At 41.5% G+C, this 27,589-nt stretch overlaps 2 protein-coding genes across 4 annotated transcripts in view; one reads left to right on the top strand and one right to left on the bottom strand.

The window, feature by feature from the left end:
• The first annotated feature begins 19,799 nt into the window (after nucleotides 1-19,799).
• Nucleotides 19,800-20,425, top strand: LOC148702708 (uncharacterized). Its single transcript, XM_088702103.1, has 2 exons — nucleotides 19,800-20,280; nucleotides 20,330-20,425. The coding sequence occupies exons 1-2, from the start codon at nucleotides 19,828-19,830 to the stop codon at nucleotides 20,423-20,425; spliced, it is 549 nt and encodes a 182-aa protein (XP_088558229.1). The 5' UTR covers nucleotides 19,800-19,827.
• LOC103723925 (protein disulfide isomerase-like 5-4) overlaps nucleotides 20,245-27,589 on the bottom strand; it is a 77,100-nt gene continuing 69,755 nt past the window's right edge. For all 3 annotated transcript variants that reach the window (XM_088702966.2, XM_008815023.6, XM_088702967.2), the window contains 4 exons: nucleotides 24,974-25,195; nucleotides 21,988-22,149; nucleotides 21,832-21,909; nucleotides 20,245-21,717 (listed from right to left, as the gene is read on the bottom strand). In XM_088702966.2, coding sequence (XP_088559092.1) covers nucleotides 21,640-21,717; nucleotides 21,832-21,909; nucleotides 21,988-22,149; nucleotides 24,974-25,195 — 540 coding nt within the window. In that variant the 3' untranslated portion in view covers nucleotides 20,245-21,639. The remainder of the gene's footprint in view (nucleotides 21,718-21,831; nucleotides 21,910-21,987; nucleotides 22,150-24,973; nucleotides 25,196-27,589) is intronic.

Raw genomic sequence — 27,589 nt, 5'->3', positions numbered from 1 at the left:
ACCGCCATAGAGGGTGGTGCCGAGGAGGAAGGTCCGGCGGAGGTGGTAGGAGCAGGAGGAGTGGATGGGAGGCCTGGATGGTCTGGAAGGTCTGGGTAGTCTGAATCGGGCTCAGGACTAGGTGAAGGTCTGGTGGTCTGAGCGGTGAGGGTAGACTTCCTAACCCAGATCCCTTCTCTCTTCCGAAACTCCATCCTGTGCATGGTCCCCGTACACAAGCGATCTGTCCATCGCAATGCACGAGAGGGTTCCCTCTCAGGAATGGGAATCTCGTACTCCCTAAAGAGAAGAGTAAAAATCATGCCGTATGGGAGGGTGAGCCTAGGTCTATCTAGGGGCTCACACATATACCTATAGACGAGTTTGGGGAAGTTGACCGGGGTGTCCTGAAGAATGTAAGACATAACAGCTAGGTCCCTCTCATTTACAAAATCAAATCTTCCTGTCTTAGGGAAGATGGATCTGGACAGAATACTCAAAAGGATTCTCACTTCAATAGGAAGTGAGCTAGCAGATACCTCGTCTAGGGGGGACTGAGGTGGATGCCCTAAGACGACCGTAAGGGCCTCAACTCTATCCTCAGGGTGTGCGGGAGCCATCCCTACTAATGGAAGGTGGAGGATGTGGGCAATGAGATCCTCCGTGACACGCACAGGGACACCTACTACTGTGCCCTCGATACCTCCATCTCCCCGATGGACGGTACTATAAAACTCTTGAACAAGGCCAGGGTAAGTGGGAAGGTCCAAAGTGAGGAAGTACTCTAGGCCCTGGGCTCTAAGCCTATCATCACCTATGGTGAACCCTTCCCGGGAGAGATAGTCAAAGTCGACATACCTCCCGGTGGTGACGGCCTTCCCGGCCAACGGCCTTGCGGGAACCGCTCTAGGCGGGGAACGAGCCGGAGGTGGTTGCCTCGCGGGATCGTGCCGCGCCTTGGAGCGCCGCTCGGGACCGGCCTCGGGACGGGACCTCTTCCTAACCACGGTCTTACGAGGCATCTTGACCTAAACGGGAAGAAACACCTAAAGGACGGAGAAAGGTCGACGGAGGAGACTCGGGACGGACCGGAGACGACCTAGGAACGGACGAAAATCCTAAGAACCGGTGAAAAATCGACCGAACAGAGGTTGGAGACGATCGGGGACGACCTAGGAGTCGGCTCTAGGGCTTTTTGAACAGTGGCGGCTTGAAAGAAAAGTGTTTGCGAAACGACAAACCTAGGGTTAAAAAGTCGGATCCCGACTGCGAGTCGACTCCCCTGAGTCGCGAGTCGACTCGACCTCGAGTCGACTCCAGAATATGCGCGAGTCGACTCCCCCTTAGGAGCCGGCTCTGAAACTTACTCGAGTCGTCTCTAACCTTGGCACGCACCTAAAAGTCATGCTATAACCGTGCCAAATGAGGGAAAATCACCTAATTGGGATCTGATTTGATGATCATTGAATAGAAACTCTATTTTAACCGCATTCTAATCATCAAAATCAATTAATCTAGTGGAAACTCCCACTAGGATGGATCAATCACTCCTAATCCCCTCCTAAGCACGCTAAACCTCTCTTCACTTAGGGGTTTTGTAAAAATATCTGCTAATTGATTATCAGTACAAACAAATTGGAGTGACACATCACCATTCAATACATGATCTCTTATGAAGTGATGTCTTATCTCAATGTGTTTAGTTCTTGAATGTTGAATTGGATTTTTAGTTAGATTTATGGCACTTGTATTATCACAATTAATGGGGATTTTATCTTGTTTACTGCCATAATCTTCTAGTTGTTGTTTAATCCACAAGATTTGAGCACAACAACTCCCGGCTGCCACATATTCAGCTTCTGCAGTGGATAATGTAACCGTGTTTTGTTTCTTGCTAAACCATGAGATTAGGTTTTCTCCTAGAAACTGACACGACCCGCTGGTACTTTTTCTATCAAGCTTACATCCAGCGAAGTCTGAATCTGTGTACCCTATTAAGTTTAGGCTAGATTCTTTAGAGTACCATAGCCCTATGTTCTTAGTTCCTATTAAGTATTTAAAAATTCTCTTAACTGCAGCTAGGTGTGATTCTTTAGGATTAGCCTGATATCTAGCACACATGCAAACACTAAACATAATATCAGGTCTACTTGCAGTAAGATATAGTAAAGATCCTATCATGCCTCTATAAAGTTTTTGATCTACAGATTTACCTGATTCGTCTTGATCTAATTTGCATGATGAGCTCATGGGGGTGCTGATTGATTTGTTTCCTTCCATATCAAACTTCTTGAGCATCTCCTTGACATATTTTGCTTGATTGATGAAGATGCCTCCTTCAGATTGTTTGATTTGAAGCCCGAGGAAGTAGTTCAGCTCTCCCATCATGCTCATCTCAAACTCACTCTGCATCAAATCAGCAAACTCTTCGCAGAGGCGATTGTTAGTAGCACCGAAAATGATATCATCAACATAAATCTGTACTAATAGCATCTCCTTATTTTGCTTTTTCAGAAATAATGTTGTGTCTACATTTTCCCTAGAGAATTCATGTTCTAATAGGAATTTACTAAGTCTCTCATACCATGCTCTAGGTGCTTGTTTTAATCCATAAAGTGCTTTGTTCAGTTTATACACATGATTAGGGTATTGATGATTTTCAAAACCAGGAGGTTGTTCTACATACACTTCCTCATTAATATACCCATTTAAAAATGCACTTTTTACATCCATTTGAAATAGTTTGAAATCCTTAGAGCATGCATATGCTAATAATAGTCTAATAGCCTCAAGTCTAGCTACGGAAGCAAAGGTTTCATCAAAATCTATGCCTTCTTCTTGATTATAACCCTTTGCCACTAGTCTAGCCTTATTCCTTATAACAATTCCATTTTCATCTAGCTTATTTTTATATATCCATTTTGTACCTATAATTGGATATTTAGAAGGTCTCTCTACTAGATCCCACACTTTGTTTCTAGTAAATTGGTTTAGTTCTTCTTGCATTGCATTTATCCAATTTACATCATTTTCGGCTTCTTCTATATGTTTGGGCTCAAAGTGTGAGACAAAAGCTAGATGGTTATTTAGATTTCTAAGTGAAGCTCTAGTCCTAACCGGTTGAGATGGATCATCTAGAATGAGTTCCTTAGGATGCCCGTGAGCATACCTCCAAGCTTTTGTTAGCCCATGATCCACAATAGGCTCTTGACTTGATGATGCTTCTTCAATCAATTTTTGATTATCATCTTGTAATCCCATCTCATCTATCTTTTCTTCAAGTATTTCAACATCATCATCAAAATTAACTTTCTTACTAGAGGAGATGTCACTAGAGTCATCAAATACTACATGTATAGATTCTTCTATGACTAAGGTTCTTTTATTAAAGACTCTATAGGCTTTACTAGTTGTAGAATAACCTAAGAATATTCCTTCATCAGATTTAGGATCAAATTTTCCTAGATTATCTTTCCCATTATTATGTACAAAACACCTACATCCAAAGGCATGAAAGTAATTAACTTTTGGTTTTCTGTTTTTCCAAAGTTCATAAGGTGTTTTCTTTATAATGGGTCTTAATAAAACTCTATTTAATATGTGACAAGAGGTATTAATGGCTTCTCCCCAAAAGTACTTAGGGAGGTTACTTTCACATAACATAGTCCTAGCCATTTCCTCTAGTGTTCTATTCTTCCTTTCCACAACTCCATTTTGTTGTGGTGTCCTAGGTGCTGAGAAATTATGGGTTATCCCCTTTTTACTACAAAATTCATCAAATGATTGATTTTCGAATTCGGTACCATGGTCACTTCTAATGGCTATGACTGAAGACTCTCTAGCATTTGTTACTTTCTTATGGAACTTCTTAAACATAGAAAATGCTTGATCCTTATGCGCTAGAAACATGACCCATGTGTACCTAGAGTAATCATCTACTATAACTAGACCATATTTATTTCCACCTAGGCTTGTTGTTCTAGTTGGACCAAATAGGTCCATGTGTAGTAATTCTAGAGGCCTAGAAGTAGAGACACATTTTATGGATTTAAAAGAGTTCCTAGATTGTTTGCCAAATTGACATGCTTCACATATTTTGTTCTTTTCAAATTTTAATTTTGGCAAACCTATCACGGAGTCTCTTTTAACTAGTTTAGTTATTGTGTCCATGCTTGCATGACCTAACTTACGGTGCCATAACCAACTAGCATCATTATCTTTAGTTTCATTTACAACTAGACATTGGTTATGTTTTGCAAGATCTTCTAGGTCTACAACATATACATTTCCACGTCTAATTCCTTTAAAAACTAAACTATTATCATTAGGATTTGTTATAATGCATAGTGATGGTTTAAACATAACATCATATCCTATATCACATAATTGACTAATGCTTAACAAGTTATGCTTAAGACCATCAACATATCTAACATTATCTATAAAAGTAGAAGGGGTGATTTGAACTTTACCAATACCAATGATATGACCTTGGTTGTTGTCTCCAAAAGTCACAGCACCTCCCTTCTTAGCTTCAAGGGTGAAAAATTGATCTTTATCACCCGTCATGTGCCTTGAGCAGCCACTATCCAAATACCAGCGGTTTTTGTTGACCTTGGCTGCAAGACACTCCTACACAAGCAAATCATGTCATCTTAGGTACCCAAGTTTTCTTGGGTCCTTCATGGTTAGTCAAGTTGGTTCCTTTTGGAACCCATACCCTTTTAATTTTTCTTTTTGTTTTACTTTTCCTATAGTCACATGCATTTGCCTTATGTCCTATAGTTCCACAACAAAAGCAGGTTATTTTCTTAGTTTTAGTTTCTCCAGCTTTAACAAAGAAGTTACTAAGAAGTTTTTGTTTATTTCTTGGTTTATACCCTAAACCCGCTTTATTAAATACTGCTCGTTGACTATTTAGTATCATGTTTAATTTTTCAGAACTATATGTAAATTTTTCAACTAAGGGTTTGTATTTGTTAAGTTCTTTAGTTAGTGTTTGATTTTCTGCTTTTAGATCATTAAGTTCTTTTGTAAGATCCTTATCTAAGGTTTGTTTATATTTTTTAAGTTCTGAAAATTTCTTAGTTAGTTTTTTATTATCTTTAGTTAAGGTGTTAGTCTTTTGAGTTAAAAGTTGGTTGCTTGTTTTAAGTTCAATATTTTCTTTGGTGATTAAGTCCTTATCCTTAACTAATTTATCGTATTTATGTAGGTATGATTGATTAGCTATTTTCAGTTCTTTATTCTTAAGATTTATAGCCTTATATTCTACCATTAACTCATTAAATGCATCATAAAGTTCATCAAAAGAGAAATCAAGATGCGTATCGGAAGTTACCTCGTTTTCGTTGGCCATGAAGCAGAAATTGGCCTTCTCTTCTTGTTCATCATCTGATGAGGAGGATGATGAGTCGGAGTCGGATAGTGTAGTGACAAGAGCCTTCTTCTTATTGTACTTACTCCCCTTCTTCAGTAAGGGGCACTCTGCTCTTATGTGACCCGGCTTCTTGCACTCGTAACACCCAATCCCCTCGTTTTCCCTTTCCTTACCTTTGTCCTTGCGGTAGAAATTTGAGGGGCCTCTCCTTTGATGATAGGACTTCTTGTGGTTGAGGAATCTCTTGAACTTGCGCACAAGAAGAGCCTCACCATCATCTTCCTCATGTTCTTCTTCTTCACTGCTGCTACTGCAAGACAGGTCCTTGTTAGATGAAGTAGATTTAAGTGCTATTACCTTTTTCTTATGGGAGGACTCTTCTTCGCTGTGTTGCTTCATGGTTAGCTCGTGAGTCATTAGGGATCCAAGGAGCTCTTCGAGTGGAAGCTTGTTCAAGTCTTTAGCTTCTTGGATTGCCGTCACCTTGGCTTCCCATGACCTTGGTAGACAGTGAAGTATTTTCCTGACAAGATCACTGTTAGTATAGCTCTTGCCAAGGCTTTTTAGGCCATTGACAATGTCAGTAAACCTAGTGAACATGCTAGTGATTGTCTCATTAGAATCCATTTTAAATAGTTCATACTTATGAACCAATATATTAATTTTGGATTCTTTAACTTGATTCGTGCCCTCATGGGTCACTTCAAGTCTATCCCAGATCTCTTTTGCAGAGTTGCAAGTAGAGACCCTATTGAATTCATTTCTATCTAAGGCACAATAAAACACATTCATAGCTTTAGAGTTTAGTTGTGCCTTCCTCATGTCATGTTCATCCCAATCCGTTTCTAGTTTGGGTACCTTGACACCATCTACATATATGGATGGGATGTATGGGCCATTTACTACAATGGTCCACATCTCATAGTCTTGGGCTTGGATGAATATTCTCATCCTAGCCTTCCAGTATGAGTAGTCGGATCCATTAAAGAAAGGGGGTCTTTGGGTGGACTAACCCTCAATGTGAGAAGATCCAAATGGGGTTGTCATTTTGATCTTTTAACTCTTGAGTGGAAGAGTTTTTGGCTCTGATACCACTTGTTGCCCAGATAGACAACCCAAGAGGGGGGGGGTGAATTGGGTTTTAAATTAATTTGGATAATTAAAACGTTATGGATGATTAATTAAAAACTATTGCAAGTTATTTAATTAATGCTAAGTGCTGTGAGTGATGTGAGAGGAAGAAGAGAAGAGACAATCCAATGCAAACACAGAGTTTTATAGTGGTTCGGAGCTACCCCTTGCTCCTACGTCCACTCCCCAAGTCTCTCTTGGGAATTCACTATAACCCCCTTGGATTACAGCCGGTTGTTTTGCAAGCTCACAACCAAACTTGTTGTTTTACGAGCTCACAACGAACTCGGTCGGTTTTTCCAGGCTCACCGACTAGAACCAACCCCGATTGTTTTCCCGGGCTCACAATCAAACCCTTACACACGTTGGTTTTTAACTTGGCTCACCAACCAACCTTAATCCCCTTGATTCAATCCCCCGATTGAACCAAGTAAATACAAGTTATAGAAAGAAAGGAAAATAAGCTTCTCAAAAGCAGATGTAAAACAATATAATCAAAAGAGGAGTTTAGAAGCCCTCAAACGCTTTTAAGCTGAAGTAGAGGAATGGCTTCTTGAACTCAGGTCTCCTCTCGAATGAGTAGTCGACTTGAATGCAGGAGGAGGAGGCTTTAATTACTGGAAAGATGTAGTTGGTTGCAGTAAATGCTGATCTTCCCCTTTTTCGTTGAAGAGCACGTTGCAGAGCTTGAAAGCTTGAATGCTTGGAGTGGAATGGTTGTTCTCTGCCTTGCTACAGTCTTCTGTGGCTATTTAAGCCAACCCCCACGGAAACTAGCCGTTACACTGCTTTTTCTGTCCGTTCTGCACACTCTGCGCAGCCTGACAATATGACCGTTGGTGGGTTGGAGTCGACTCGCGCGATCAGGAGTCGACTCGGCTGTAGCGGGAGTCGACTCAAGCTTTTTCGGAGTCGACTCGGCAACTGTTCCAAATTTGAATTAAAGTTGCCGTCACGACTGGGAGTCGACTCGTCCGGAGTCGACTCGCCAACTTCTGGAGCTGACCTGGCAATTTTGGAGTCGGCTCATCCACTGAAGTCCGTGGATCCAATTTTGAATTTTGTCCACTCGAGTCGACTCGACTGTCCTTGGAGTCGACTCGAATCTCAGAGCCCGAACTCCCGATTCTCTGTCTTTTGGCTCATCCAGTCTTGGAGTCGACTCAAACTTCCTTGGAGTCGACTCGGCTCTCAGTTTTCGAAAGTTGGTCTTCTGCCTTTTGACGTGAAGCTTGTCTTGGAGTCGACTCGAGCTGTCTGGGAGTCGACTCGAATCTCAGAGGCAGTAACATGGTTTTCTGTCTGTCGATGGTCGCACAGTCTCGGAGTCGACTCGCGTATTGCGGGAGTCGACTCGAATCTCAGAGTCCATAAAATGCTCTCTGACCTTTTCTTTGTGTACCGCTGAGAGTCGACTCTTGCTTTCTCTGGAGTCGACTTGCCAACCATCGGAGTCGACTCGCGTTCCACTGGAGTCGACTCGAATCTCAGACTCGAAAACTGCTCTCTGACTTTTCTTTGTGTACCTCTTGGAGTCGACTCTTACTACCCTGGAGTCGACTCGTTGAACATTGGAGTCGACTCGCGCACTTCAGGAGTCGACTCGTTGACAGGTTCTGAGATGAGGCTTTCTGTTCTTCTTTCTGTTCTCAGTCGGAGTCGACTCGTACTAGTCTGGAGTCGACTCGAGCTCGTGCCAGTGAACTTGATACGCTTGGAGTCGACTCGTGATACTCGGGAGTCGACTCGAGTCTCAGACTTTGGTTCAGCAGACTTCTTAACTTATCCAAAATACTATGAACCAAAATCTAGAGACACTTGGACAGGATTTTCACTGAAACACTCAATTGAATTCATTAGTAATCACAAGATATACTCAAATGCTTTGAGCTCATCAAAATCAAATGGGGTTTTAATCAATCACTCCACAAGTGCTGTCCCATTCTGGAGTCGACTCGGCCAAACTTGGAGTCGACTCGCCAATATTCGGAGACGACTCTGCCTTCTGGTGACGACTCATTTTCAGGGATCAAAAGATCTTTCTTTCGGGTTTACTTCCTCGAGTCGACTCGGATTCTCTTGGAGTCGACTCGGCTCTCAGGGCCTGAAAACTGGTCTTCTGTCTTTGGAGTTGAACTGCCTCGGAGTCGACTCGGACTTTGCGGGAGTCGACTCGGCTCTCAGAGACCAAAAAACTGCTCTTCTGTCATTGGTGTTGAACTGCCTCGGAGTCGACTCGGAATTTGCGGGAGTCGACTCGGCTCTCAGAGACCGAAGTTGGCTCTCTGACTTTTAGTCTTGCATTCCTCTGAGAGTCGACTCTTGCTTTCTTTGGATCGACTCGCCAACCGTTGGAGTCGACTTGAGTTCTTCTGGAGTCGACTCGGTTCTCAGAGTCCAAAACAACTTCTCTGTCTTTCTGTCTGTTACTCCATGGAGTCGACTCGTACTTTGTTGGAGTCGACTCGGCAAGCATCGGAGTCGACTCTAATTCTTCAGGAGTCGACTCGGTGACAGGGTCTGAGATTCATCTTTCTGTCCTGCTGTCTGTTCTCAGTCGGAGTCGACTCGCAATGTGTCGGAGTCGACTCGAGCTTGTGCCAGTGCTTCTAATACACTTGGAGTCGACTCGTAATCTTCCGGAGTCGACTCGAGCTTCAGACTTTAGTTCAAATTGATTTCCATACTTAGCCAAAATGTATTGAACCAAAGCTAGAGACACTTAAACATAAATTCACAAATATTTGGCTGAAATACTAGATTGAATTCATTAGTATAAGATATACTCAAATGCTTTGAGCTCATCAAAATCAAATAGGGTTATAATCAATCACTCCACACAAATTCTCCACCATATCATTTGTTACAACGTTTTCACAGCTTCCTCTATCGATAATAACTTTCCAAACTTTGTCATGAGAAGTACATCTCGTGTAAAAAATGTTGATGCGGAGCCACTCATCTTCATCTTTATGGTCAACGCTCAAACTTCGCTGAACAATAAGTGTGAGACCCTGGAACTGGGCCCGGTCCATTTGACCAGCCCAGTCCCAAACCTTGGCCTCACGTGCAACGCACGTGAGGCAACGGGATGGAATTCCTTCCATCCCGAAGAAGAAGAAAGCCTTGTTTTTAGGGCTTCCTCTCCTTCTTTCCGCGGAGGCCACCGAGGAGAGCCGCCACACCAAGAAGAGGGAGAAGGGGGGATTCTTCTTCGTGTTGCCCAAGAGAGAGAGAGACACAGAGAGAGAGAGAGAGCCGAGAAGCCACGGCACGGGTCTTCCTCTTTCTCCATTGCCGCCGGAAAGGAGCCGCCGAATCTTCGCCAGGGCTGAGGTAAGGGTTTCTACCCTTCATTTCTCTATTAAACTATTTGGAAAGAAAGAAAGAAAGAAAGAAAGAAAGAAGAAGAGAGGGAAGAGGGGACTTATCCGTGTGCGGCCGCGAGCACCGCCGATGCTGCGGGTCCCCGCCGCGGGCTCTTCCTCTCTTGAGCTCTCTTTCTCCTCCATGGGAAGAAGGAGAGAGCCAGCGGACGTCTCCCGAGCTCGCCGACCTCCCTTCGTGGGATAAGAAGGAAGAAGAGAGAAAGGGGGGGGGGAGGAGAAGAAGTCGGGAGAAGAGGAGGAGAAAGAAAAAGAAAGAAGAAAGAAAGGGGAGAAGGAAGAAAAGAGTCAGAGGAAGCTTCGGAAGAAGATGGAGAAAAGAAAAAGAAAAGGGAAGGGAAGGAAAGAAAAGAAAAGAAAAGCAAGAAAAAGAAAAGAAAAAAAAATAAATAAATAAATAAAGGGAGAGGGTGGTTTACGGGTATGAACCCGAAACCGAACCCGACCCGAACTCGAGGCGCTAGACACTTCTGCAGGGTCGGCCCTGGGAGAATGTTAAAATTTAAGTTTTATAAATATATATTGTGATGAATTTTAAAAGAAAAATATGATTTTTGGATATTAGGTTCTGCGAAAAAATTGTGAGATTAATTGGATTTACTGTGGATCGCGTTCAAAGTAAGTAATGAACTGCCTTCTCTAGACTCTTCATTTATATAATATTATTTTTACATCGAGTAAATTGTTAATGAATTTATATATGATTTATGAATTTTACGAGATGATGCTTTGAATGAAAAATAGATATGTGAATTGGAATAATATTTTTTCGGACTATTGTTATATTACTGTTCTTGCATCGTATATGCATATTTAGATCGGATTATGATATATCTATTATGTTACAAAAGAATTTTGATGTGCATCAGATTTAGAACTCTCAACCTGGCTATGTTCTGGACCCTGCCAATAGGAGGTTATGCATTGGCAATTCTGGCCCCACCACATGGTATAAGTGTGGTATTCTGGCCCACTCCACATGGTATAAGTACGGTATTCTAGCCCACTCCGCAGGATATAAGTGCGGTTCTGTTTCTGGCCTAGCCACAGGGTATAAGTGTTGTCGTAGCTAAAGGCTGATGAGATGAATGTGATTTGTTTCGAATCAGATTTATGATTATGTATGTGGATATTTGAAAGATACGGATTTCAATGAATTTGTGCTTGAAAAGGAATTGATTATGTTATTATGTTGATTCATCGTAATTTGTATTTATATTTTATGTTATTATATGAATTGACTGTTGGGAACCCGCCCATGCCGCTGAAATTCAAAAATTTCAGATGCAGCGGAAGTGGCATGTGCGGGATCAACCGTTCATCGCATGAACGTTATTTAAAAACCGTTCGTAGATAGATAAGGATTAAAAATTTTTAAATAACATTAGAAGATCAGATCTTCACCTTTGTGCGGGTAGATGATCACCGCAAACTGATGATCGTGGTCTAGGATGAAGGTTCGCTTGAAGCCGTTCAAGTGCCCGGCCTCTACGGGTATCCACACGAAGCAGAAAACCGATCCAAGCTTTCTATCTCCCCGGGGTGCTAGCTCCCTTGCAGAGATAACTTTGATGGCTGATATCCTCCCTTTCAATCAATCCTTGATTGTGCTTGGGAGGAGGAAGAAGAAGGATGAAGAGAAGAAGAGGAACGAAGCCCTACAGCCTTCTTTTTCTTCCTTGCGTTGGAACCAAACGGTGGAGGAAGAAGGAGGCCACCAAGATCCTTTTCTTCCCTTTGTTGTTGGTGGCTGAAAAGAGAGGAGAGGAGGGTGGCCACGTGATGGAGAGGAGGAGGGCTTCACTTATCATTAGGGCACCTCCTTTCAAAGCCTTATAAAGGCATCTAGGGCTCCTATTTGGTTTAGTCCAAATTATGAATCAATTGGGTTCAATCTATGCTAGTCCTAATCCAATTAGAACTTGAATGAACCATGACTCAATTGAACTCTTCAATCCTAATCCAATTAGGAGTCATGTTGATTCATTAGATTAATAATTAATTAGGACTTAAGAAATCCTAATCCAATTAGGACTTGTTTAATTCTAGTCCTAATCCAATTAGGATTCTAATTTGAATTCGAAGTCCTAATCCAATTAGGACTCTAGGAATCCTACTCCAAGTAGGAATCCAAATTTAATTCAAAACTCCTAATCTAATTAGGATTGTAGGAATCCTACTCCAAGTAGGAATCCCAGTCCTACTCCAAATAGGATTTCCAGTCCAAGTAGGAATCCCAGTCCAAGTAGGAATCTCAGTCCAAGTAGGATTCCTAATCCTAATCTAATTAGGACTCTAGGAATCCTACTCCAAGTAGGACTCTTGTTTTAAGTCCAATTAATTAATTCTCTTTGTTCCTTCTTCAGCTTATTATCAATCGAATTGATTACTTGTGATTCCTAATCACGATTCAACCATCGGATCGGTCAATGCCTCTAGTGTGTGTGACCCCATAGGTTCTATTCTGACTGGTAGTGAGATATATTGTGATCTCTATCACAATATTATTGAAAACTCCTTTCAATGGGTCGGAACGATTCCAACTCTACTCATTAGGGCTTATCGATCATCGAGATAATCCCTATGAGTCCCACCATCCACCAGTGACACTTAGCAGCATGTAGTGGCTACCCAGCAGAATAGAATGATGAACCTCTAGGTACAGTTATCATGTGATACAGTCCTTCTATCGTGGATCCCTACAGGACGGAGGTCATGGATAACTCGTCAACCCCTTCGTCTGTCATATGTCAAGATTTATTTGACTCGAGTTCGATAGTGGAAAACTCTTTCTCCACTTTATATTACTGCCCTGGCCAAGGTCTTAGAACTCAGTCTAACAAATCACATAGGATCACTCCTCTTCTATCAAGGTCGATAGATTCCATGTAAGTGCATACCCTACTCCTACAGTGAACTTACTGCAGCCAATCTACACTACAAGGACCCATATGACTAGAGACCATGTATACGTGTAGTCAAACTACAATAACCTCACTGTGAGTAGCCGAAGCACCGCAGGTCAAAGGACCAGTCATACTACTGCAACATCAAGCAAGTCACTGACGAGTGGATAGACATCCAAGTAACTTCTTGTCTTGGTCACGCTTAGTACCCTTGTTCTCTAACAAGCACCTGCACTATCACTTCAGTGTCCCTACACTGTGGACTCAAGTCTCGTCCATCCAGAAGGAAAGTGATCTGTGCACTGATCGGATCGATCACCGTCCTCGTGATGATCCATTGATCAGGAGCATTTAGAAATTAATCACCAATGATACATGGCTCAAATTCTCAACTCTTGAGAATATGCATCATCATCTTATTAATTTTTTGGACGATTCATAGACACATAAATAATATGAATGAAAAGATGCCTTTTATTTATTCAATAATAAATAGTCAAGTACAAAATTATGTCCCTAGAATTAACAATGTGTCAGCCAGATTGGCTTCTAGGGCATACATCTAACATTGACTAGTTAAGGTGTTTATTACTTACTGGGCTGTCTAGCTCATTATACGATTTCTTACTGTTTTTACAGATCCGAAGAATTAGCTCGATCCGGGGGTTTTACAATATGGGAGAGCGAATACAAGAATTATGACACAAGTTATCTTAGATTAGGTTTTATTTAAGTTAATGTTCTATCTTTATTGTTTCGCTGCGCATTGAGAACTGTAAAATTTTATAATTTGTGTCAGTCAATGAATTATTTTAGTTATATATTTGAGATATTTGGTTTAGATGCCTTGCATGCTCGTAGGGAGAGTTCCCTACGGGTGTGCGGCGGTTGGCGCGACCCCCGGCTCGCAATCTTGGGCCGAGGGCATGACAACTTTTATGGTATCAGAGCATGAATGGATAAATTCTAAAATAAGAAAATCTGACATGACATGAGTGTAGGTGGGTAGACACTAGGGACATTGGGACGTTAGTTTATGATGATTGTAACAACCATTCTATGTACTTGTAATGAACTGATAAGCTTATTATTGGTATGCTGCTATCTGATAGACATAGATCAAGATGCCTCCACGTCGGACGAGAAAGACTACTCGCAGAGCTACTAATAAGGCACCCAACCCGCAAAATGACAGCACACCCCAACAAGTTGGTAACACCCCTCAGCAGGAGAGAGTCGTCAATCCTGCTAGTGATACTCAGACAGGACAACAAGAGCCGGGCCTAGGCCAGGTTATGCAGACCATAGTGGGCCTTATGCAGATGCAACAGCAGTTGCTCCAACAACAAGCGCAGTTGCCCCAGACACAACCACAGCAAGGACGAGAGGAACAGTGTGAACAGCGTGGTAGTATAGCTGAATTTAAGAGGCTGGCTGCTCCAGCTTTCAAGGGGACTACAGAACCGTTGGAAGCAGACAATTGGCTTACAGAGATGGAAAAAGCATTTGCTGTCTTGAGATGCCAGGATGATGAAAAGATTTTGTTTGCATCATACATGATGCAAGGTGAGGCATTCAACTGGTGGCGGATGTTGGAACATAAATATGAGCAGGATAGGGAGCCACTCACTTGGGAAAAATTTCGAGGAGCATTTTATGATAAGTATTTTCCTCGGAGTGTAAGGACGCAGAAAGAGCAGGAGTTTATTCATCTAAAGCAAAGAAATATGACTATTGCAGAATATGAAGCTAAATTTACCAAGCTAGCCAAATTTGTTCCAAAGTTAGTCGAAGATGAACTAGATCGAACGCTTAAATTTGAGATGGGACTAAAGTCTGAAATTAGAAAATAAGTGGTACCTTATGAATTGATTACCTATGCAGCTGTGGTAAATAAGGCTTTAATAATTGAAAGGGAAGTTAATGATGAACGGTTGGAAAGGGAAAGAAATCAAAAGAAGAGGAACAGATCGAATGAATTTCAGGGGCAGAGCAATGAAAACGCCGAAAGTTCAAACAAAAAATCAACGAGTGACAACCCTAAGCAGATGAATATCAATAAATGTTCTAGATGTGGTAAGGCTCATGCTGACAAGGATTGCCATTGGAACACCGGTGCCTGGTTTAGATGCGGTAAGATAGGTCATAAAATTGCAGACTGCCCACAAAGAAACGAGAATAGATCTACTCAGGCAATGGAAGGAAACCAGGGGCCAAAGACTCAAGGAAGAGTATTTGCACTTATACAGCAAGATGCACAGGCTTCTGATGTGTTGACGACAGGTATTAATCTAGTCTCAATATTTATTTCTATTTATTGTTTTGCCATGCCCACTGCTCTTCGTTAGACAACTCATTATGCCGCTAGAAAAGATTAAATGGTTACATAACATTTTTTTTGATTTATTGTCAAAAGAAGAATATAAACTTTTAAATTTCGAAAGTGTTCATACGGATTAAGACATAATAATGAATGTACCAATAAGTAAGTAATACTAGAAAAAAAAAATGTAGACTTGACACGGGTATGTTGAGGTTTAAATCAAAGTGTGCAGAGGAAGTGTGGTGAATGTTATAACATCGATCGGACAAGACGACTTTGATTTGAAGAGTGTTATGACTTAATTTGGAAGAAGTATTCTCTACTCTTGAATCTGCATGTATGAAAATTTCGTGGACGAAATTTTTTTTAGGAGGGGAGAATGTGAGACCTTGGAACTGGGCCCGGTCCATTTGACCGGCCCAGTCCCAAACCTTGGCCTCACGTGCAACGCACGTGAGGCAACGGGATGGAATTCCTTCCACCCCGAAGAAGAAGGAAGCCCTATTTTTAGGGCTTCCTCTCCTTCTTTCCGCGGAGGCCACCGAGGAGAGCCGCCACACCAAGAAGAGGGAGAAGGGGGGGATTCTTCTTTGTGTTGCCCAAGAGAGAGAGAGACACACACAGAGAGAGAGAAAGCCGAGAAGCCACGGCACAAGTCTTCCTCTTTCTCCGTTGCCGCTGGAAAGGAGCCGCCGGATCTTCGCCGGGGCTGAGGTAAGGGTTTCTACCCTTCATTTCTCTGTTAAACTATTTGAAAAAGAAAGAAAGAAAGAAAGAAAGAAAGAAAGAAGAAGAGAGGGAAGAGGGGACTTACCCGTGTGCGGCCGCGAGCACCGCCGATGCTGCGGGTCCCCGCCGCAGGCTCTTCCTCTCTTAAGCTCTCTTTCTCCTCCATGAGAAGAAGGAGAGAGCCAGCGGACGTCTCCCGAGCTCGCCGACCTCCCTTCGTGGGAGAAGAAAGAAGAAGAGAGAAAGGGGGGGGAGGAGAAGAAGTCGGGAGAAGAGGAGGAGAAAGAAAAAAAAAGAAGAAAGAAAGGGGAGAAGGAAGAAAAGAGTCGGAGGAAGCTTCGGGAGAAGAAGGAGAAAAGAAAAAGAAAAGGGAAGGGAAGGAAAGAAAAGAAAAGAAAAAAAAAAAGCAAGAAAAAAAAATAAATAAATAAATAAAGGGAGAGGGTGGTTTACGGGTATGAACCCGAAACCGAACCCGACCCGAACCCGGAGCGCTAGACACTTCTGCAGGGTCGGCCCTGGGAGAATGTTAAAATTTAAGTTTTATAAATATATATTGTGATGAATTTTAAAAGAAAAATATGATTTTTGGATATAAGGTTCTGCGAGAAATTTGTGAGATTAATTGGATTTACTGTGGATCGCGTTCAAAGTAAGTAATGAACTGCCTTATCTAGACTCTTCATTTATATAATATTATTTTTGCATCGAGTAAATTGTTAATGAATTTATATATGATTTATGAATTTTACGAGATGATGCTTTGAATGAAAAATAGATATGTGAATTGGAATAATATTTTTTTGGACTATTGTTATATTACTGTTCTTGCATCGTATATGCATATTTAGATCGGATTATGATATATCTATTATGTTACAAAAGAATTTTGATGTGCATCAGATTTAGAACTCTCAGCCTGGCTATGTTCTGGACCCTGCCAATAGGAGGTTATGCATTGGCAATTCTGGCCCCACCACAGGGTATAAGTGTGGTATTCTAGCCCACTCCGCAGGGTATAAGTATGATATTCTGGCCCACTCCGCAGGGTATAAGTGCGGTTCTGTTTCTGGCCTAGCCACAGGGTATAAGTGTGGTCGTAGCTAAAGGCTGATTAGATGAATGTGATTTGTTTCGAATCAGATTTATGATTATGTATGTGTATATTTGAAAGATACGGATTTCAATGAATTTGTGCTTGAAAAGGAATGATTATGTTATTATGTTGATTCATCGTAATTTGTATTTATATTTTATGTTATTATATGAATTGACTAGTTAAGGTGTTTATTACTTACTGGGCTGTCTAGCTCATTATACGATTTCTTACTAGTTTTACAGATCCGAAGAATTAGCTCGATCCGGGGGTTTTACAATATGGGAGAGCGAATACAAGAATTATGACACAAGTTATCTTAGATTAGGTTTTATTTAAGTTAATGTTCTATCTTTATTGTTCCGCTGCGCATTGAGAACTGTGAAACTTTATAATTTGTGTCAATCAATGGAATAAGATTGCATTTATTTCAGCTGAATTATTTTAGTTATATATTTGAGATATTTGGTTTAGATGCCTTGCATGCTCGTAGGGAGAGTTCCCTACGGGTGTGCGGCGGTTGGCGCGACCCCCGGCTCGCGATCTCGGGCCGGGAGCGTGACAATAAGTGATTCTCTATTATCAGCGTAAGTGACTCCTTTCTTTTCTTCAACAATAGTCACAATTCTGCAATTTGGACGATCAGAGGCAATATGGCCAATTTTTTGGCACTTGAAACATTTGCGAGCATCGGCAATTGGACGATTTGAACTAGTTCCCACTCCTTTCTTTCAGAACTTAGAATTTCTAGCCTTACCTCTAGAAATTTGTTTAGAGGTTGCAGAACTCCCTCAGTTGGAAGTTCCCTCTTTCGTCATAAACTGTTGGCTTCTTCCACAAGCCTCCTTAAGTTGCTTCTCCACCTTTAGTGCTAACTTGACAACATCAGCATAAGTCCAATATGGTTGTAGTTGGACAACATTCTCGATTTTCGTTCGCAATCGACCAAGATAGTGAGCGATTGTCTACTCCTCTAGCTCGGCAACATCACATTTCATCATTAGATGATCAAACTCTGTGGTGTACTCCTCCACATAACTCTCTTTTTGCTTAAAATTGTAGAACTTAAGGAAAACATCTTGTCGGTAGTCTTTTAGCAGAAATTTTCTCTTAAGCTCTTTCCTCATCTTCTCCCATGTAACAATACAACTTCTACCTTCGCGAGCTTGCTGCTTCTTCAAATTCTCCAACCATAAAGAAGCATACTTCTTCAATTTGATGGAAACTAGCTTCACATTGCGATTATCCCAACATCCTTATAATCAAAGATCCGATCAACCGAGTAAAGCCAATCGATGAACTCCTTGGGTTACATTCTTCCTTCAAACTCTGGAATATCAACTTTCACATCAAGTTGATCTTGCTAAAATCTTTGTTTTAGTGGAGCGCATCGACGAGGAATAAACTCATTTGAAGATGCTTCACTTCTAGAATGATAGCACGGATTTTCTTCTTTGTCTCTCCCTAAAGAATCTCCATCTGAATCATGATGAGGACCATCACGATCAAAAGGTTCATATCGCTTAAGACGCTGTTGCAGTTGTTCTACTTGTTTCCTCAACTCATCTACTTCAGCATCACATAGATTTCTTTTATGGGTAGGAGGTGATTCAACATTTGGTTCACGACAATGACCAGCCGTAACAACCAAAAGCACTGATACCAACTGATACTGGGTAACAAAGTAATTGGGTAGGAATAATACTTAGCAACAATGATACCAAGATAATACCGAGCGAGAAAAGTAAATAAAAGGATAGAGAAAAAGGACTCTAATGGGATACAGCTATCATCACCCAAAAAAAAATAAGCTCACCAACCGAGTAAGAATGCTAAAGGGATACAGAAATTACCACCCAAAGAAATCTCACAAGGGATACAGAGTAAGATCTGGCCATCTATCGGAATCTACCGAAGGATAAGAGTTTAAGAAGAAGATCTTTTTCACAAGCCAAAGGTTCAATTTGATAATCAACTCGAGTCTAAAAATTCCATTAGCATGAAGGGGTTTAAATAGGGAAACTTGGAACAACCCTCCAAGCATGGGTAATTAAAATTTGGAATAGAGCAGCGGCAGGGTCCTTTGGACCCAAAAGTCTACCTGTCATCGGACTCCCACAGGGAGTCAAAGAAGAAGATGACTCCCATCAGGAGTTCATCTCCTCTTCATGTGCGGTGCACATGTGTAGAGCATGTGCCAAGATTAAATATTTCTATTTGTTTTCTATTTCTAAGCCAAGTAGATTTGTTTCTTTGGCTATTTTGGGTTGATTCATATATACTAGGCCGATTTTGGGTCTTTTTCGGCTGATCGAAACTCTCTAGACCGGTGTAATGAACCAAACATGTAATCAAGCTAGACCGGCCTATGGGCCAGGTCTTAAATACTCTCTCTCTTTAAAATATTTCATCCTCAAAATTTCTTTCATGCACTTTCAAAAAGTTGGGGTATATAGTACTGATCTCATCCTCAAGCTTCTAAGTATCCTACTTATCGATGTGTTGATTCAAAGGATTGATTTTGATGATCATAAAATATTTGAGTATGATACTAATGATTATGTATTTTGGAGAAGTTAGATTTAATTCTAGAGGAAGCCTGCATCACTTAGATGTATGGAGTAGCATAGAGAAGCATAGAAAAGCATGGAGAAACAAATTTCAAAGTTTGGAGATGCTTTTGAAGTGTTTCAATAGTTTGGAGAGAAAACCCACACGCATACGCACCCACATGCACACGCACATGCACATGCACGTGCACACGCACGCACCCACGCGCGTGCACGCAGGCAAAGAGAGAGAGAGAGAGAGAGAGAGAGAGAGAGAGAGAGAGAATTTAAATATTTTGAATGAGCCAGTGCTAGTGATCATAAAATTGCTACCAAGTAGATAATGCCATGGCACAATTAATGAAGACATTAACCATATCAAAACTAATCAAAGCCACTCTGATTTGTCACGCTTTCTTATATGTTGCAGTGTTTGTGTACCTACCTGACCAAGATTTTGTTGTCCAAGTTGACAAAGCTGCCTATGAGACGTGCAACACAACAATGTACATGCAAAAGTTTGATGATGGGAACACCATGTTCATGTTCAACCGATCAGGTGCATTCTACTTCATTAGTAGAAAGGAAGCCAATTGCCTAAAGAACGAGTCATTGGTGGTCATCGTCTTGGCTGGCTGGAGCAACGGAAACTCGAGTGCAAACCAGCCGATCTTGCCACCTTCGCCTTCTCCAATCTCTTCATCGTCTCCTCCTTCGCCGTCTCCTCCTTCGCCACCTCCATCCCCAGCTTCCTCCGCTCTTCCTTCGCCACCTCTATCCCGAGCTCCTTCCTCTCCTCCTGCGCCACCTTCTCCGAGCTCGACAGAAATGGTCCCCTCAACGGCCCCAGCTGGAGCCCCCTCCTCCGAACGGGATTTCTTCGAAGGTGATCGGTTTTATGGGCTCATTTGGAGCTCTCCTTGGGTGGGTCCTCTTCATGTTGTAAGCTGTTGAGAAAGGGGTTGTGGTGTGTTTTGTTTGGTTTGAGTGTTAATCTGGGGTATAACCTTGATGGGTCCATGAGAAGTCTTGTTTTAACATGACTTTCTTTTATTCTTCCTTATTTCCATTTTGTTCTGTACAATAATTGATTTCCAAAAGTGTAAGACCACAGGCACATAGCTGGAGCTACTGTGACTTTTGAATTATTTTTGGACTTTGGGCAAATAATTATGAAATAAATGGGAGATGGTTGTGAAGCTTAATTTGCTGTTACTTTGTCTAATAGCTATAATCCCAGAGAGAAAGAGAATATCAATACATTTGTAATTGAATGGGTATAGATTTGATGCTTCATGAGTTCAGATACAAATTCTATTTTATTTTATTTTAGATTTAAAAATATAGACATTTAGTATAATTAATTATTTTGAAAAAAATATAAATCTAATGATGGTGATCGAGGTGATGGTAATAGCAAGAAGACAATATGACAGATGTGACTGCTTAACTGTTTCTTCTTTCCTCTATGAGTGTGCACTCTGTTTCTTCTTTTCCTCACTGTTTGCTGTCAAACCTTAAGGCAGCATCTGGTCAACTGTTTTTTTATCTTGCTCCTTTTAATAAAAGCCGGGGGGGGTGGTTTAATACTCCTTTTAACTAAAAAAAAAGAAAAAAGACGGGTGACCAAGATGGCAAGTGTACTGTCGTGGAGGAAGGGGACGGGGGAAGGATGATGGTGGCAGGGTGTGGCTATGCGGTGAAGATTGCAATGATAGTGGTAGGGATGCATGCAGATGCAACAATAGTGATGGTGGGTGCGCCCGTCAATATGATACGCACAATAATGACAGGGATGGTAATGATAAAAAGTAGTGCTGGAAATAGTAGTAGCAGCGATGGTGACGGCAGAGATGATAAATCTCTACCAAATATGATAGTATTGGAGGTGACAATGGTGGTGATGGAGATGGTGTTGATAGTAGTGATACAACATAAGTTTCCAGAAGCAATGAAAGTTATTATTGCAAAATAGAAAATAAGAACAATAGTACCAAAAATATTATTTAACGCTATTTCTTTGATTTTATTTTAAAAAATAGAAGGTATGAAATAAAAGCAATGCCAAAAATGTTCATGATTTGCACTATCCAGCATGATCTCTGACCACAGGAACAAGAAAAATTCGGACTGCCAAAATCTTATTCGTGCCTAAGCTCATCAATTTTGTTTGCCTAATTCAACCTTTCTAATAAACTGGATTGTGTTGTCCAAAATTGAGTGTAGTAGCCCCGCAACCTGAAGAAAATTAGTAACTAAATTCAAATGAAAAATATAAAAAAAAACACAACCAGAACATAAAACAGCAAAACAATCATGACCGGGAAGTTCTAAGCAGAGGCAAGTGCCAACCGTGAAAACACCTCCAATGATGGCACAAATATTTGTGATGAAATGTGAAAGGGATTTTGGAAGTTCAGTTACTAAGACCTGCAATTCAGAATGACAACAGAAAAATACTCAAAAATTTTGAATATTCACATTGGAACCTAATTGTCAGAAACAAACCTGCATTGGAGATGGCACATAATGAAAGTTGGCAACAGGAATGTGTAAACTGTGCGCCAAACTGCTGTGTGCTGTGTACTCATACTCCACCAGCAATTTAGGTTCCCAAGAATACCTTCTTGATATTAGCTCAGTCTTTACTATTTGAAGGTAATGTTCAATCTACACATTCAAGATAGAATTTAATCATGTACAGTTTTTATTTTGTCCAGCAGACAGTTGAGAAACAAAAGATTTTGGAAATATAATCAGCTTATAATTGACACCTACAGCCAGTCTATTTTTGATGGAAACATGTAATGAATATAGCATAGGCATGACAGAATGACTAATGTTAAGTAGTCCAGTAAGCACAATTTTAATCCTTTCTGCTGCACCGTGATAGATGAGCAGGAGAAGAATGACAATGTCACGAAATAAAACAGCACGTGATGGTCTATTTTCCTCATCTGCAATGGTTACTGGTTAGCGGATGTTTGACCATGTAATATTTCGCTACTTAAGACCATGAAACCATTAATATCCCCCTCAATCATCCATAATTCTTGAGCTATTAGAAAGATCTCTATCCATAAAAGTTTGGCAGTTTCAACTACAACAAATGGTTGATATATACCCTGGAAACGACCACAGCCGACATGGTAAACCAACTAATAGGGGTTCGCCACAAGGCCGACTGCTCAAAATTTGCCAATGTGGCCGACTCAGAGGGCATGCAGAGAGTCCTTTACATTTTAAACTCTCCCCCCAAGCTGGCAACAGCTCAACCGTCGTCGCAAATTGTTTCCAAACAAGCGTGATGTGCAAACAATCCATGCAGCCAAGAAGTGTGGAAGCATGATTCATGGGCAAGATACATAGGTTATTACCATAATGGCCAGCGCATGCACCCGAATTGCTCGGCCATGGGCTCTGGCCCTCGCCTATATATTGCATTCCCAAGGGCCCTCCAGGTAACTGTTCTTTCAACTCTTCTATGCTGCCACTCTTAACACTCTCAGGATACCCTCTGTGTTCCGAGACTTGTGTTTGACTTGGGCATCAAAGAGTTTCCTGTCTGACACTCTGGTTGGTGCACATCCTTGTCTTTGCTGTTTTAGGTCCAATCCAGTGTCGGAGCAACAGTCCAAGCATAGGCCTCCACCATCCATCACCACCTCGGGGACGCGCGACATCGGAGCAATCGCCGGCCGAGCACACTAGCCGGACCGACATCACGGATGACTCCTAGCCAACCATCCCAATCTAGATGGCAGACGAGTCAAAAACTCAGTGACCTAATCAGCTCGGCACCTTGGTCGGGCCAATTTCTAGCGATAATATTGGTCATTCAATTTAGATACTCTATGCCAAAAATAGAAAAACAGCTATATGCCAAAAATAGAAAAACAAAAAAGAGTCCATTCTTCTTTCAAAATGTTAGTACATTGGATCACTTCATGAATGCATTTTAGTATGGAGAGTAAAATTCGCTGAACCGACCGTACCGACGTACCGGTGAGCACCGGTACCGGTATGGTACCAGTTCGGTACCGGTTGGAATCGGTACTGAACCGAAGACGCGCGTGCGGACGTGACCTCGTGCGGACGTCAAAAATAAAAAGCAAAAAAAAAAAAAAAACAATGCGTCCGCGGACACGTTAAATGCCACTCTGTGGCTTTAAATGGCCTACGCGGGCTGGCAGCCCGCGTGGGTGCGCTGCCCCGCGCGGGGAACCGCATGCGGGCGCGATTCTCTGTTGGGGAATCAGCCATGGGCGTGGTTCCTGCGCGGGGAATCGTGTGCGGGCGCACGATTCTTCGCTCGCGCGCGATTCCCAAAAAAAATCACTAAGCATCAGCGTGCGTCCGTTAACACGCGCGGACGCGTTAAATGCCATTCTGTGGCATTAAGTGGCTCATGCGGGTTGAGGGCGATCTTCCCCGCGCGTGGGCGCACGGAAAAAATACGTTTGGGCCGGTGCGAACCGGGCCGGTTCGCACCGGTCGGTTCAGCATACCTTGATGGAGACATTATCATGGTAATGCAGATACTTAGCAATACTCTAGCTGATACTTTGTACACTTGTACCCCCTTTAAAGAGTGGAGCATCTTACAAAGTCATTATCAAAAGTACAAGACTGCCAATGCCAAACTGTGCGCTGATTCATGTACTTTAATAAAATACCGTAAGTTCGTTTTCTTATAGATTCCAACTACTTCCCCTCCTTTGGCCTGATTTGGAAAATTTCAGAAATTTCTGCCCTTGGCCCCAGGACAAACTCCAGCCACTCCATGTGAAAATATGAATATCCAGCACTTCACAACTATGTGCACCCAATACTAGAATTATGTGCGTTCAGTCTAAAAAATATGAGCATTCACTATAAGAAATATGCATTTACTATAGAACATATGTTAATTTAAGTCCATTTAGACATGCAACTGGAGTGTATCAGCTAGGCCAGGATCAAAAGCATCTGAAAATTTTAAAATTGGGCCATTTCTACAAAAAATAGAAGTGGCTTGGATCTGCAAACCATAACCATAACCATAATGATCAAGCCTTATCCCAACTGTTTGGGTTGGTTTTATGAATCCTCATTCACCAAGAATTCTTATCATTTACCATAGATGTAATTTTGAATTCTTCTATATTTTTCTTACAATCTCCATCCATGTTACCTTAGATCTGTCCCTCTTACATCTTTCAACATAATTTAAAGTACCTCTTCTTATTGGGGCCTCCTTAAATCATTAAAGTCCATACCTATACATCTCAATGTTTCCATCACTTCGTTCTTTATTTTTCTTTTCGCTCCAACGACTCTGATATACTTATTTCTCAATTCATATTTTCTACTTTTAACATGGATCCATCTTAACATTCTTATTTCTACTTCAATCAAATTTTTTTGGTTTGAAGGAAAATAAAGCTGGTTGGTTTGGCAAAATTCACAATAAAATGGAAATGATGTAGTTTACCTAGAAAGTTCTAAAACTTACAGTAACATTTGCATTATCATGATGGTTGATGATGTATGATCGGCCTGTCAATGGATCATGACTTCCACCAAGGTATGGTACTAGCTTCTTTACTGCCGCCAGTATGCTTGGTGAGAGACTTTTTCCGAAAGAAAAATGTGAAATGACATGTGACACATTAATTAGAGATGCATCAAAAGAATGTGCTCCTGAACGAGCTGAAATGATAAGTGTTCCTGGAACCTGTAGAAGGAAAGCTCAAATATTAAAAACCACAGAAAATTAACAAGATTAGCATGTATTTCAACTTACGCTAAAGTTTTAACAGATAGTTTGACAGAAAAATTATCCAAAAAACTTTTATCCTTCTGTAGGACCAGCTTTTGAAAATCCCACATCATCAGTAACTCCTACACTTCAAGATACTTTCATTAATATTTTACTGCCATGACATGCATCCTCAATTCTTGCATCCAGGACCATCTAGATTCTCCTCCTTCCAATAACCTTTTACTTAATTTTTCCTACCACACAAAAATAACATATGCCAGAAGAATCTCATTTGTTTCTCAACTGACAATGTTAAAATAAAGCAGATTCCAAATTACAAGATGTTTATGCATATTCTTTTTGAAATGGGATTGGAAGTGCTACATAAAGTTGCTATGCCTTGCATGTATCTTAAAAGGGCCTAGGATCTCATGTAGCTTTGAGCAATGTTCAACTTTGAATTATTTAGCTCATAAAAAAACAACATTGAATTATTTAAAGGTGGTCTTCTTCCCCTCTCTTTTCTTCCCCGCAAGGTGCTCGGAAGGAAGAAAGAGGCCCGGTAACGTAAGAGAGGTCTTCTTCCCCTCTCTTCTCCTCTCTTTCCCCCTTCTTTTCCGCGAGTACCAGTGCGAACTGGTGCGGACTGACTTCTATGGCTCTACCGTATCGGTGGAGGCCGGTACCGGTATGGTACAGGTTGAACGGTCGGTTCCGACCGATTCAGCAGACCTTGCTCTACCCTAACTAGACTGGGTACCGTGCTTAACTCTTCTTAGCATCTCTCGATCAAATTGCTGGAAGTCAAGGGACATGGAACCCTACGATGATCAACTCTCCTTAACCCATATGGCTAGTCAGCTAGATATAAGCATGACATATGTCATTACGCCTGCTGTTCTGCATCCATCCTAGCCTCCATGGCTATGAAACTAGCTCTAGCTACTGCAGGTGGTTGTTGAGCCAACAAATTATCGGATCCTTATCATTATACACAAAGTCATTATTAAGTGGATCATTATACTTTAACTCCACTACCTCTTCGATACACTTCAAACTTAGACACAGAACGTAATGGACGTATACGAGATCATTCAGGAACTTATGCATGAGTAGTATGAGACTGCTCAACCATTTACTGTGGATGAGGGCGAAGGTAGACAAGTTGTAGTCGCAATCACTAGAGGAGATTGTTTGTGATACGATTCAGATTGCGAGCCGCTCAAAGCTCCTAGATGGCCCGCCAAAGTACAACCATCATTCAGCTGCAAATGCATTCAAGAAAATTACATACGGATACTACTAATCACAAACATCCAAGGCAAGGTTCGCCGTCTCGATACCGGATCCCGTATATATTTATTAGATGATAAAATATGACAAAAGTTGTACCAAGAATTGGTTCTACGTATCTTACTCATGAAACTTAATATTTGAAATTCAACAGAACCCTTGTTTTTTTCTTTTTTTTCTTGTGAAATAATTGAGATGAATGAATTTTTGAACTTATTGTCAGCTTCTTTCAGATATGAATCTATCTGATTTAGAAAGGAAGAACTTGTATCAGTATCTCAGTTTCAATTCAAACATGGGTTTGATTCACACTCCATAGTGTCGGTATAGTATGGTACGAAATTTTTTCGGTTTCGGCGTACCAAGTATCAGTATGCCACTGGTACCGCATCGGTACAGTACGGTATGCTCCGTACCATCCGATTTGGACCGATATGGCATACCTTGATCGAAGGAGTAGTTGTAGTTGATATCTCAAAACTTGCTCACCGCAGCTAGCCTCTCACCAAAGTTGTGGATCCCTCCCCAAATATTTTTGTCTATAGAAAAGATATAGAAAATGATGTCAATTTGGCATTTTCAATGATTTACACGGGCTGACAAAGTAATGATCCCGCATGCTACTCAAGTTAACTTACCTCTTCTAAGTACTAGGTAGTAACTTCCATATCAGGCTCCATCTTACAAATGACATTGTGCAAGCAGACCAGAAATTCCTTATCCATACCTATTCTATGGACATCGTATTGTATCTTCAGGTTCAGGTGGGTCGACCCCCGGTATGATCTCGAACCGGTGCGAACCGAGCCGGTTCGCACCGGTTCGGTGCTGAAATTGGATTGCCAGCGCTGTGGCACTTTGAAAGTGCCACAGCGCTGGCCAGAGGCACTTTCAAAGTGTCACACTCAAAGTGCCACAGTGTGGCACTTTCCAAGTGCCCCTTTGTGCGGCACTTCGAAGGTGCCGGTGCGGCACTTCGAAGGTGCCGGTGCGGCTCTTTGTGCGGCACTTCGAAGTGCCGTGCTGTGGCAAAATCCGAAGTGCACAGTGGCTCAACGGTTGGCTACAAAAGCC

The sequence above is a fragment of the Phoenix dactylifera genome, chromosome 8 (genome assembly GCF_051530095.1).
Source record: "Phoenix dactylifera cultivar Ajwa chromosome 8, Ajwa_hap1_PhDact_Kaust_v1.1, whole genome shotgun sequence".
Taxonomy (NCBI): domain Eukaryota; kingdom Viridiplantae; phylum Streptophyta; class Magnoliopsida; order Arecales; family Arecaceae; genus Phoenix; species Phoenix dactylifera.
The sequence above is the reverse complement of the archived record's forward strand: the minus strand, read 5'-3'. Positions and strand labels throughout refer to the sequence as shown.

What these genes read in the sequence shown, in the direction of transcription:
- LOC148702708 (XM_088702103.1), top strand. Translation starts at nt 19,828, where the DNA reads ATGGCACAATTAATGAAGACATTAACCATATCAAAACTAATCAAAGCC. An exon ending in GAGCTCCTTCCTCTCCTCCT is followed by an intron (nt 20,281 to 20,329) that starts GCGCCACCTTCT and finishes CAACGGCCCCAG; the next exon opens with CTGGAGCCCCCTCCTCCGAA.